This window comes from Nyctibius grandis, chromosome 7 (assembly GCF_013368605.1).
Source record: "Nyctibius grandis isolate bNycGra1 chromosome 7, bNycGra1.pri, whole genome shotgun sequence".
Taxonomy (NCBI): Eukaryota; Metazoa; Chordata; class Aves; order Nyctibiiformes; family Nyctibiidae; genus Nyctibius; species Nyctibius grandis.
Genome location: NC_090664.1, coordinates 18,248,780 through 18,261,169, shown reverse-complemented (window position 1 = coordinate 18,261,169; position 12,390 = coordinate 18,248,780). Strand labels below are relative to the sequence as shown.

Below are 12,390 nucleotides of genomic sequence, written 5' to 3'. Positions count from 1 at the left end.
TGTATACATGTTATTGCTCATAATATGACAGAAAAAGCACTGCAGAGCCACTTGGGGTTTTATTCATCTTTTTTTCTTCTAAGCAATTAACTTCCTGTTTTTATCACAGTACAGTTTCTTTCCCCTGAAATGAATCACTCCAAAAAAGATAAGGAGCATTAGGATTCACAGCTGCCACTCATGCATACAGCTGTTGTTTTATTAAATTATATGAAAGTTGCAAGAATTTCTAATAAAAAATTCTAAAAGGCAGCTTATTTTTCCTTGTACTGTTTTCAGCTCTTTCATTTGAGTTACAGCATGCTGTGGGAGCCTGAGGAAGGAAACAGAGAAAAGAATCACACTTCCAATATATCTCAGAGGTTTTTCTACGAACTCCGTTCACATGACATGGCAGCATCTCAAATTTAGTATTCTTTTCATCTATCCCTAAAATTAGACAAGCACTAAATAATCTGCATTTTCCAGGTGTCTGAATTGGCCTATCACATCAAAGACAGACAAATGCCTTACAGTATTAACTGCGGTTAAACGTTAAGGCACTGAAGTTCGTTAAACTTAATGGCACCAAGAACAATTATCACGTCTTTAACTTTACGTCTAACAAATCCAACATACTGATCAGGCAATTGGCTGTTGTACAACAGACGATAACTTATTCTGAGCACATTTTATGATGCTTAACTAAAAAAGGACATTTCATCATAGCATTTGTATTTCCAAATAAATCTTTGGCATGGGTAAGTACAGACTGACAAATATTTCGCTTAAAACCTTTTGAAGAGATTTTAAAAATAATAGTCAGGAAAAAGATATATGGGAATAAAAAAAGTCTCCAAGAAGTGTACTGTGCACCAAAGGCATACTTTTCTTCAAGGGAATTTTTGCATGCATGATTTTTTTTGTGTGGTTGTCTAGTATTTATTTTATCATCTCTTTGTTTTTTTTAATACTACTTCTACTTGAGAAAAACTGACAAGCTTGTACACTTAAAATCAGGCTCCTAAATCAGTAGAGAAGATGCCTATTTAATTGAAAATAATGGCATATATTAATTTTCTAACCTGTAGGGGTACTCATAACTAACTTCAAGCCAGTCAAACATCACAAACAGTAACAGTTGCTTCTGCCTGCTTGTGGGGACAATAGCATATGTTGTCAAATTTGATTTAATTAAAAAGTCTATGCAATCAAAACCAGCATGGTGCATGACACTCTTGTGTCAGGAATTTTTTTTGCTAAGAAATGAGGATTCTGATTGAGCATGTTTGTAAATTATTTTAGTAAAGAAAATAAACTGCTCCAAATTTTCCTTAGAAATGTTTCCTTTTCGGGAATTTTTAAACTAACATATTTTCCAAATGGATCATTTGATTTTTCTTCATTTGAAACCTTTTATGTAGAAATAACTGTATATTATTAAAATATGCAGTTTCTCCAAATAAAAACTTTATTTTCAGTCAAAATAATTTTTCTCCTGCTTTTGTTTTGTTAAAGTTTTAAAATGTTTATATTGCTTGACTCAAAGTTCCCTCTCTGGCGCATCTCTATGGCTGAAAGCAATTTACAGAATATTCTGCCAGAAACTGAGACCAGACAACCATATTTGCCAGAATCAACGTCTAAGCAGCTTTGCTATTTGCCAAAATGAGTGGTAGACCATCCTTAATGGTTGCTGGAAATGCAAATGAAACATAATGAGAAATGAACGGATCACAAATGCACCCAATTTCCCAGCTCTGCTGAAGAGGAGAGGGCAGTAGGCAGGCTATGAGAGGAAAATTTTCTAGGACTTTATTGCAGCAAGACTAACCCAGCCAGAAGATAACAGGCACTGGAGTACATTATATATGAAATGTTCCTGTTCTTGTTTATGGGAGAACAGCTCCAGAAACTGCAGCCTAAGTTATTCTTGTCAGAAAGCTGTAAGCTATATAGAGAGGTAGGGAACCATCTCACTGATGAGCACAAAACAGACTTTCAAACACATTTGGTGGGCCTCACGTTAACATATAGCTGAGTGCCACTCAATAGTAACATGAAAAACGTCAGGCTGCCACAGGTTGCCAAAAAATGATCTGATACTGTGCATTCAGCCCTGAGGCTGTATATTCCCTTCCTTAACTAAATAAAACAGGGGACATCTGTTTCTGACAACAGCAGTAAAAAAGTCATCAATCTTTGGATTTGAGAGGAAAAAAAGGTCTAGAAGACTAAATATAATGCAAATGCTGCTACCTTAAGAAGTCCTTAACATGAGAAATGGAGACATCCTAATCCTGGAGGCAATGAATCAGGTTAAGTATTGATCTTGATTACAACTCTCCCAGAGAAAGTCCAGATTGTTGGACAGGCTTTAGGAAAGAAAGAATTTAGACAAGTCACATTCCAGTTTATCCTGTCACAGGATCACAGAACGGTTGAAGTTGGAAGGGACCTCCGAGGGTCATCTTGTCCGTCTCCCTGCTCAAGCAGGGCCACCTACAGCCAGTTGCCCAGGACCATGTCCAGGCAGCTTTTGAATATCTGCAAGGATGGAGATTCCACAACCTCCATGGGCAACCCTCACAGTGAAAAAGTGTTTCCTGATGTTCAGATGCATCTTCCTGTATTTCAGTTTGCACCTGTAGCCTCTGGGCCTGTCACTGGGCACCACTGAAAAGAGCTGGGTTCTGTCCTCTTTGCACCCTCCCTTCAGGTATTTATATACATTGATGAGATCCCCCTGAGCCTTCTCTTCTCCAGGCTGAACAGTCCCAGGTCTCTCAGCCTTTCGTCACAGGAGAGATGCTTCAGTCCCTTCATCATCTTGGTGGCCCTTCCCTGCCTCTCTCCACTATGTCCAAGTCTCTCTTGTACTGGAGAGCCCAGAACTGGACACAGTTCTCCAGGTGCGACCTGTGATGATGACATTCCTGTTCATTCCATGACAATGTTACAGTAATGTCCTCTGGTCTGTGAAAATAACTTTTTTTTAACTCCATGTTGAAGGACGTATTTTTATATATGCATTCCATTTCTGCTTTGCTTGGGAAAGGCATTAATTCGAAGTATAAAGACAAAGGGGAAATGGATTCTCTTTCATCTGTTACATTAAGAATGACTGATATGAAAAGCGTCTTCTTATAAAGTGATTCATGTATGGCCATGTTCCAACAAAGGTAATTTCCTTAACAGCCTAATCTGTATAATTATTACAGACAAATGTAAAAATGTAAACCAGTTCAGTTTTATAAATAAAACAAAGATGAGAACCCGTTATGTTTTCAAGTCATCTTTTGCCTCCAGAAAACAGCTGTAAATGAAACAACTATGAGACTGGAGTATTTTGATGCAACTATTTTGGGATGTTAGGATGAACTCTTTGGGGTTTTCTTCTCTACATGCAAAACCAGGTATCGTGAAATTTAAAGGAAAACAAAAACCAAACATCGTCTTGAGCAGATTTAAACAAACTTTTTCCTCTTGGAGCCCCTACAAATTCCTTTTCCCTATATTAAAGGTCAGTCAAAAACTGAACATAAGGAAATAGATTTTCAAAGCCTAAAACCTTTTCTAACTGTTTAACCATAAAATGCGACAATATAAAGAATATATAACAGTTCAAAGAATTCTTTTGAAAATTTATGCTCTGCTTAGTTTATCGTGATTACCAATCCACAGAAAATTATCATAAGGACTACAAATCTGTTTCAATGAATACTTCTTTGTTCAAAATCCTTGAAAAAAATATTAATAAAATATCAGAAATTTGGGAAATTATTTACCTGAAAAATATGTTAATCATTGATGGATTCTAATTGAGTATGAATACTATATTGGAAAATTCTTCTATGTCTCCTCTTAGAGAGCTAAGAGGAATTATTCTTAAACTCTACTAGTGCAAAAAACTGAAGTTCTGGCTTGAACAATAGTTGCAAATGAAAGCTAGATTTAGATCTTGTTAAACCACATAAAAAATCAAAAGTCAATATTGGTATATTTATTTTTTTTCAACTCATGAGGACAAGCAGAGAGCTGTTAAGTTGTTGTTTTAGCTTTAAATTCAATTCAATAAGTCTTAAATGGACACAAAACAAAATTATATCTTTTTGTTGACTGACCACAAAACACGGCTTTTCTTTAAGCAACATAAAGCATGTGGAACAAGAATTAAACCCTCTCTTTGAGTGAACAAAAACCGAACAAAGTTGTGCACTTGTGTGTTTCATCAAACATTTTAAATATCAAAATTAAAATATGATATGACAATAAAGATTCTGCTGTTTAAAGACAAAAACGTTGAGATGTTCAAATTAAACCGAATACTTGAAGAATGCTGTAATACGGAAATACTGCTATTACAATTCCTATGTATTGAAATCAATAGGAAGTTATATGAGTATACATTTGTGAAAATGGAATGGAGAAAACTACTATGTCCTCAGCTTACAAAAAATACAACTTTTTCCATCTACTACGTAGCTGGTTACTAATCAGCAGAAAGACAATAGGAAACGTGTATATAAAATAAAGGAGAATCCTCCTGCTCCATGGCATATGAGGTTTACCAAAGTAGAGCTCCTAAAATATCTTTGATGGGATGAGAATTTCTTTGGAACACACCCATGATAAGAGCCGTTTTTCCTGGATGAATACAATTTGTTTAAATAACAGTATCTTGTGTCCAAATGGAAGGTCAGGGCTGTGCAAGAAATAGAACTGTGACTGCAGACTACAGATGCTACAGACACTGGGAAACCTCTGATGTATTAAGGAATTTAAGGGACAACAGATGGACACGTTCGGATCTGCTGAGCATTCGTGCTCCCCACTGAACTGTTTATTAACTTCAGGACTATACCAAAAGTCTAACAAAGCAAATAAACTTAATGGGAGTTTTCTATTCTTTCTCAGGGGCAACAGGCACTTTCACAGTTTCATTTTAGGTAGGATTATGGGATGGAAGCCATAATGGAGATGTCACTCAACAGAAACAGTTGAAATAGCTTATTTCTGCTTTTGCCGTTAATGTGTGCTTAGGGAAACATTTTCAAGTGCAAGTGCTTAATGAGTGAGAGAAATGATTGGCTCTAACAAGTAATGCAGTGTGACATTAGAATAGCTTAAAAAGTTAAAGAACTCACCGATTCTTTTCTGCTCATAGTTTTGCTTTGGGAGCGGGAGCGGGAGATTGTACTGAAGAAGGAATCCTTTTTTGATGCAGATAAAGGTGGAGACCCTGTAAATTCACGTCCTCCAGGCAAGCTCTCTATGCTTGGGGATGAGCTGATGTTTTTTGAACTTTGGCCTGTAAAGCAAGTATAAAGTAACAAAAGAATTAATCAAGGGGCGGTTTCTTTTCTCTGTAAGTATTTCCTTGTCTTAATTGACATTTACTGAGATTCAGAGATAGCTCAACACAGAATGAAATGTGGAAATGTGTCAGCATGCACTGTGAGATTGAAGGACTATTCTGACATACATGGAACTTAATTTTGGTATGAGAGAAAAAACCAAAATCTTAGTGTATATATAGATATATACACAAGCACACTATATATAGTGTGTATATACATGCTAAACAATATATATATCTATATATAAATACTATCTCAGTATATATACTCTATTATGTCCATAGACTGATGATCTTCTCTGTACGGCATAGTGAGCAAAAGTACCACCTCATAACAAAAAAAAAAAATCTGACGTCATCAACACTGCAAAGGAAATCCTTTTTCTTTCAACAAATAAACTATAAAACTTGGCAAAGAAAGCTAAGAACAAGAATGTCAGAGTCCAAGAATGGTTTGGACACTGAACATCTAGCTGACAGTATCTAGACTTAAAAGAGGAAAAAGTAAGTTAAGTTCAGGAAAGAATGTAAGTTCTCATGCTTCAAATTTTAAGGCCATCTCCACCTAACAAACATTTCAATGAAGTCTACTCAGTAGTTACTTATTGTCATTTCATGCAGCTTTTCAAAAGAATCTAGTGTTGTCCACTGCCTTAGCAAAGACATCTGGTTAGATGCCTGGGTTGTTTCACCATGACACTGTATACAGGCAGGCAGTGTTTGATAAGGACCATTTCTTCCAGTTCAGGCTCACAAAGTGTTTTGAAATATTTAACTTAAAAGTTTATTTCGATGAGCTCCAGAAGAAATGAACAATTAATATGTCAGTTTACATTCACTTTCATTAAGAAAATGTTGCATTAGGACAGATGCTAGTTTTAAAAACCCTTGCAGTTAGGTTTACGAGGAAGTCTACCCAGCGTGACACAATGCAGTTCTAGAATTTTCCTTTCTGAAATATAAAATAGCACGTAAAACTACATCTTTTTAATTTAAAAGAAATTCTTCCCTTTTCTTGTTTTGTCAGCTATTCTGATGAGTGTTTGTGTTCTCCTTTTTTCCTTTCCTTTTTTTTTGTGTGTGTGTGCTTTTCATGCTACCTTCTGTAGCGTCAAGAATGATCCACTGAAACGAAATCACTCAGATGTCATGGGTGCAACTTCATCTCCTTTGCAAGGCTGTGATAGAATTTTAAACCACCTCCCCTGCAGGTGTCAGTGGTTCGTCCTTTGCTCTGAGCTGCTCCCACCCTCTATGCCAGTTTTACTCTCAGATATGCCACTTATTGTTGCACAGACCTTACAATGTATTTAGTGTTTTGTCATTGTGGATGCACTACCCATTCTGAAAATACAAAACTAACTCCTTTTCCGGAGTGGGTTAGTCTCCCCTTCATTATGCACTGTGGTCTTCCCCCATGATACAGGTTTCTAGAGAAATAAAAGAAAACTAAAAGACAAAGAAATGGTAGAAAACAGAGGCAGAAAAGGCTGCAGAAAACACAGAAAGAAATTCAGGTTTAGATACAAAAGGAGATGAGTCCTGTTGAGATCAAACATTTTAAACAAAAGGAAGCAACTAGCAAAAACCTACTCACACAGAAACACCTTAACTTAATTCAGTCATTTAAGATCTAACTGTCTTCGAAGCGGTGTGGAAGTCAGTGGTGCCATGCTTGGCCACCTGCCGCATGGAGACAAAGCCTGAGCCAAGTTCTCGGCGGTGTTTGACCTATGCAGCATATATTGCACAGCCGCAGCCACATGAAACCAGCAATTCACATTTTCTTAAGGGAATAAATACAGTTCTATTTAAAATGTCCTCTTAGCAAGAAGACTGCTAAATGCAAAGAGATCGAACTAGCAAAGAAAAAACCACCACATGTGACGAAACAGACCAAAAAGGACAAAACCCAGGAAAGGATCTGGGTTTAATATTCTCAATGTTTTCTGGAAGAAAACTGGCATATAAACTGCTTCCCACCTTCTCCTTTATTCTCTGCTGTCTTATTTTGCTCATCTCTCCCATGACTCTCCTACGTTTTATCTCCTGCTTCTCATACTCCTGTGGACCTTCCTCTCTCTGCCTCCTCCTCTTCTTCAGATCCCTCCACATTGCCTCTTCTGCTTCTGCAACTTCCTTATTCCCACTTTTTCCTTTATATATTCTTTCCTTCCCACCAACTTCATTGAACTGCACTGTTCTATTTCTTCCCAGCTCTCCTCTAGTCACTCACCACCTACCACTTAGTCTGAACAGCTTCCTTAAAATGCAAGAGATGGAGGGTGTAGATCTCACTTAACTTTTGCCTTCACATCTTATAGAGAAATAGGATACACATTAATCAGGTGAACAAGAATCTCTAATTCTGTAAATAATTCTGGAGGTGGAAAAGGAGAAAATGCTGCATGGTAAACAGCAGAAATAATTCAGTGGCAAGGAAGTTTTTAGAAGATCTCTAATTTTAGTACAAAATCATGTCACTTGGCAACACCATTATGCTTACAGTTGCCTTTATGTAAGAAGGAGACTTTTCATGCATTTCATAGTGGCAATTTACAATGGAAGCGTGGTTTTACAGTAGGTAAAACTTAAAAATCGTTTTGGAACAGGTGAAATTACATATTTTAGCAAATAAAGCATTTATCAAGTAAATTCACACAGCTAAGCCAGAGCAAGCAATATAAATGCTAAACATAAAAAAAATCTATTTGGTGGACAGGGTAAAGTACAATGAAAAAATATTTTATTATGTATAACTCAAGACTATATGGGCTCTCTTTCCCATCTTAGTAGTAAGAAGATATCTTCCACATAGGATCAAGATTAAAAAAATGAACCCCCCCCGCCCCAAAATGTTAAACAAGGAGCAATGAATGTTTTTCACATACTCCTCCACTGCATGGCCTGCGCTTAACCCACTTGACCTGCAAATAAGCAGATAATGTGGTAAATTTTCATGGATAACATTGAGAGAAGGACACTTTAAATATATTTGAGGAACCCATGCACACGAAATAATACAGCTTGGTAAAATGATGGAAAAATGATTTGTAAGGTTGTTTTTTTATATATATTCTGTCTTTCAGCTCTAAGGAAAAAAAGTCCAAAATATAACAGGAAATTGAAGACACAGAGAACTATCTTATGCCACAGCTTTGCTAACTAAACAGCTACACTTCAAAAGATGGATCACAATTTAGAGGAATGGAATATGCAACCACTTGCATAACCAAACAAGAGGAGAAATAAGTATAGCTTGGATTTTGTGGACAAAACGATACAACTGTCCTAAAAGGGAATTTGCTCAAATAACACTAAGAACTTTGCCTAATCTGATTCTTATGGACTATAAAAAACAACGAAGATGAAAAATAAAAGCAATACAAGATGTAATGAAACTGAGATAGAGATGCAGTAAAACAGAAGTGATAAAAATACTATTTCTGTATGTTTTATACCCAGGTAAGAAGAAAGCTTAGGATGCACGTGATCCTTCTGCATGAATAAGCAAATCTGAGAAAATTATCATCAGGAAACACTAAATTTTTATTCTGACTCCAACCCTGTGAACAGCACTGTGACATGGATTATTTGGGGATGCGATTAAGAATTAAGTAAGACAGAAAGAATGGTACTTATGAAAAATTACAGTGTGTTGCAAGTCATAAAGCAGAGTTGTTGGATTGTAATAGGCTTTTCCAATTTCCAGAGGAGTCATCATTTTTACAACTGTAAACAAGAAAGCGGAGACAAGTCACACCAATCATACATGTTTTCCCTAATGTGACAAAAAAGCCACCTATCATTTTCCCAACACAGAAGTTTAGTGGAGCTACTGCAAGGACAGCTAACTGAAGTCACCATGATGTTTTTGAAGTCTTTCAGATGTATTATGTGTGCACCGATTTCTGAGGCATTAACAACCCTCACATAACTATGGAAATAATACTGTAGCACCAATTCAGAGATTTCAGGATCTTGGAAGGATTACACAAAATGCCATTTGTATCTTCTCTGTTGTGTGTCTTACTGATTCTGCATCTTTCTTAGTAAGCAGTGCTGTACATTCTCCTCACTCAATAGCTTAACAAGAAGGTAATTTGAGAGAATTTCTGATTTTGGATTATTCCTCAGGAAAAAAAAAAAGCAAAAAAAAAAACCCACCCAGAACTCTGACCCTCCAGGTAGAATCAAAATGTATAAAGTCACGCAATAAACTACAGTTAATAACTAACCAAACTCATCTCCTTCTTCTTTAGCAGCTTAATCAGCAACCTGAGAATGTCACTGAATCAAAACTCTCATTTTCCTCTGCTTGTTCTATCAATCTCAGATAAATAGATTATGCCTCCTTAAAAGAAGACTAGAGAAATCTAATCTCTGACCATCTAAGTGTATACCAGAAGGTCCTAAAACCTGTATGAAATAGGCTGAAGAAACCCCAAGCATGGAATCAAATGCTTATGAGGCACACGGAACAAATAGCTAAGGATCCCTGACGTAAGCAGTAGTCAGAACACATTACTGTGTAGGATCTCTCAAATATATATATATATATGCGCACACTAAAATGCATAAATAGTTCACAGTAACGACGCACAGGATTCCATGCACTAAAAATACACGCACTTCTGAGGCAAAAAGGAGCAGTGATACCTCCATGTGCTGGCTTCTAACTGGCTCACTATTTGCCTGTTGCTAAAGATACTGGGATGACCCCAGGGTTACAAATGTGCTGTCTCAAAACCATTTTGAAAATATACAGATGTGGCAGTGGGAAAAGGGATCAAACCGTTGGTATTGCTGGCAGGGCAGAGGGTGGAGACATGCAATGTCTTGAAAAGAAGAAGGAAATTTTAAATGTAACGTGATCAAATAATAAGGACTTATAATAAAGTAAAAGATGATGATGAGAGGAGTGAAGATGACTTACAATGAAAGAAAAGCAAGTTGCAGGTCTTACTAAGTTTGAGTTAAGTTATAGGGGAGATAATCATGAACTTTGGAGGTCTCTACTAAAACACTAAAGGAAAAGTCAGAGGAAGATGCACAGAAGGCATACAAAACTGATAGCTCATTCTCTGTTTGGCTCCTACAGAGCAAAAGAATAGCTTTTATAGTTGCAAGGAGAGCCAGGACAAAGATACCAAGCAGAACAGAAGTAAGACATGATCTATAATTCAAAACCATTCAGATCTGCTCATCTGTTACTCTCTATTTGCCATAGTCAGGATGTAGAGTATTAAAATTTGCGAAAAGAATGATGTGAGTTTTATAAAACTTTTAAGCCTCAGATAAATTAGCTTCCCTTTTTCTCCTACACTGAAATTGGAACAAAGGCTTCCAGCACTTTTACAATTTATTCAAGCCATCTCATCACACAAATCCGTACGCTTATTATTTCAGGTGGGGGCAGGTAAGCTCCTCTTTAGTCAAGTGCATCAAAGGAGACGCTTAGCTCAAAACACCTGCCTCAAATATGCTCATACCTTGCTCAACAGGCAAGTAACACAACTGAAAGAGACATTGATGGTCCAATCGCCCCACATGACAAAGTGTGAAACGGCCTACAAAGTACAAGGCAAATACACGTTCTTAATGAAGATGGATGCTGGCGTCCAGCGAATGCAACTGAAGGGCCACACACAGCACAGGCGGGGAGTGACAAAATGAAGCTGCTTTTTTCTCTCAACACAACAGTGCCACTTGGCGGACGGACAATGGCAGTGGATGGAGGTGCCACGCATGGAAAAACCCGCGGGGGTCAGGCTGTCCAGGCCCAGACAGAGCGGCTGCGGCCACAGGAGCTGTACCTGGGAGGGCCGGGGGACGCTGCGCAGGGCCCCGCAGCCCCGCGTCGCTGCCTGCGCCCACCTCGCCTGCCAACAAACAACAGTGTTAGGAGGGGTCCCCAAGAAAAGCGAGTCGCTGAAGTAAAGAGCTGCAGTTTGGTGGTTTTTTTTTGAGCTGGAAGACCCTGCTTCGAACACAAATGACATTGTAAGAAAGCTGCAAAAGCAAATGGGAAGTTTTAATGATCAGTGCGTTATGTATGTGCTGCGTTCAGATATGTGCAAAAAAGCAGTGTTTTTAAGACTGATCATAACAAAATCTGAACTAAAATAAACAATCAAAACCATTTTGTTTCTGGCACTTCACACTGACAGAGTCATTCTGCTACTTTGGGAGCATCGTATTCTTACTGTCAATGAAATTTCATAATTACTTAAGAATATGTATATTTATATTTTTTTAAAAAAGGATAAAAGCATTTGTTAATCAGTATTTTATGTCTTTCATTTTTATTCAGTTCTGCTATCAGTAAGGACCGCTTCTTTTTTCTTCTGAAAAAGCTTACTCATTTTCTAGACATAGTTCATAAATAATTCTAACTATGGAGGTCATTTCTTTAGGGCATATTCGGTGACTGTGGAAATTCTGTTCGTGTTACAACAAATACTGCAAAAGTATCAACTCATAAAAACAAACAGTACCCTGGAAACTCTTTAAATAGCTGATCACGGTTTTGGCAGAACTTAATCTTCAAAGTAGTCCTCTAATGTGTCCTTGTGATAAAGTGGCATTCAAATCAAAAGCCTTTTGGGTTTCAGGGTGAAAGGACCTAGAAGGAAAACTGTATCTGGCCCTATCAGGGAAGAAGCGAAAGAGAAATGCTTTTTTTTTCCTGGCAACAGATTGCCATTAGTAATCAAAGAATATCCAGTTTCTGAATGCTCAAGAATCCAGTGGAACGCAAAGGGCAACAATTCTGCTTTTTTTCCAGACTTTTTCAGTATCAATATTTTTGTCTTTCAAGACAACAAACTCAACTGACAATCCAATGAACTCAAGATTTGAATTTAACCTTTGTGCCAATGAATTCCTTCATTGTGTAGGATCAAGAGAGTATTTTCATCCCTTTTCTATTAGCAGGCTACCTTGCATAAGTAATCAGTAATGATACCCAATCTTCTTCTGTGCTGAGGACAGGCTGAATGGGATTAATATATTATTAGGAGGAACTGAATTTCCAGTTAGGTGTCTGGATA

General features: G+C 37.3%; 1 protein-coding gene across 1 annotated transcript in view; it reads right to left on the bottom strand.

Annotated features, from left to right (window-relative positions):
• TBC1D5 (TBC1 domain family member 5) overlaps positions 1 to 12,390 on the bottom strand; it is a 350,320-nt gene that overhangs the window by 47,503 nt on the left and 290,427 nt on the right. The window contains exon 19 of the mRNA XM_068404675.1: positions 5,127 to 5,290. Coding sequence (XP_068260776.1) covers positions 5,127 to 5,290 — 164 coding nt within the window. The remainder of the gene's footprint in view (positions 1 to 5,126; positions 5,291 to 12,390) is intronic.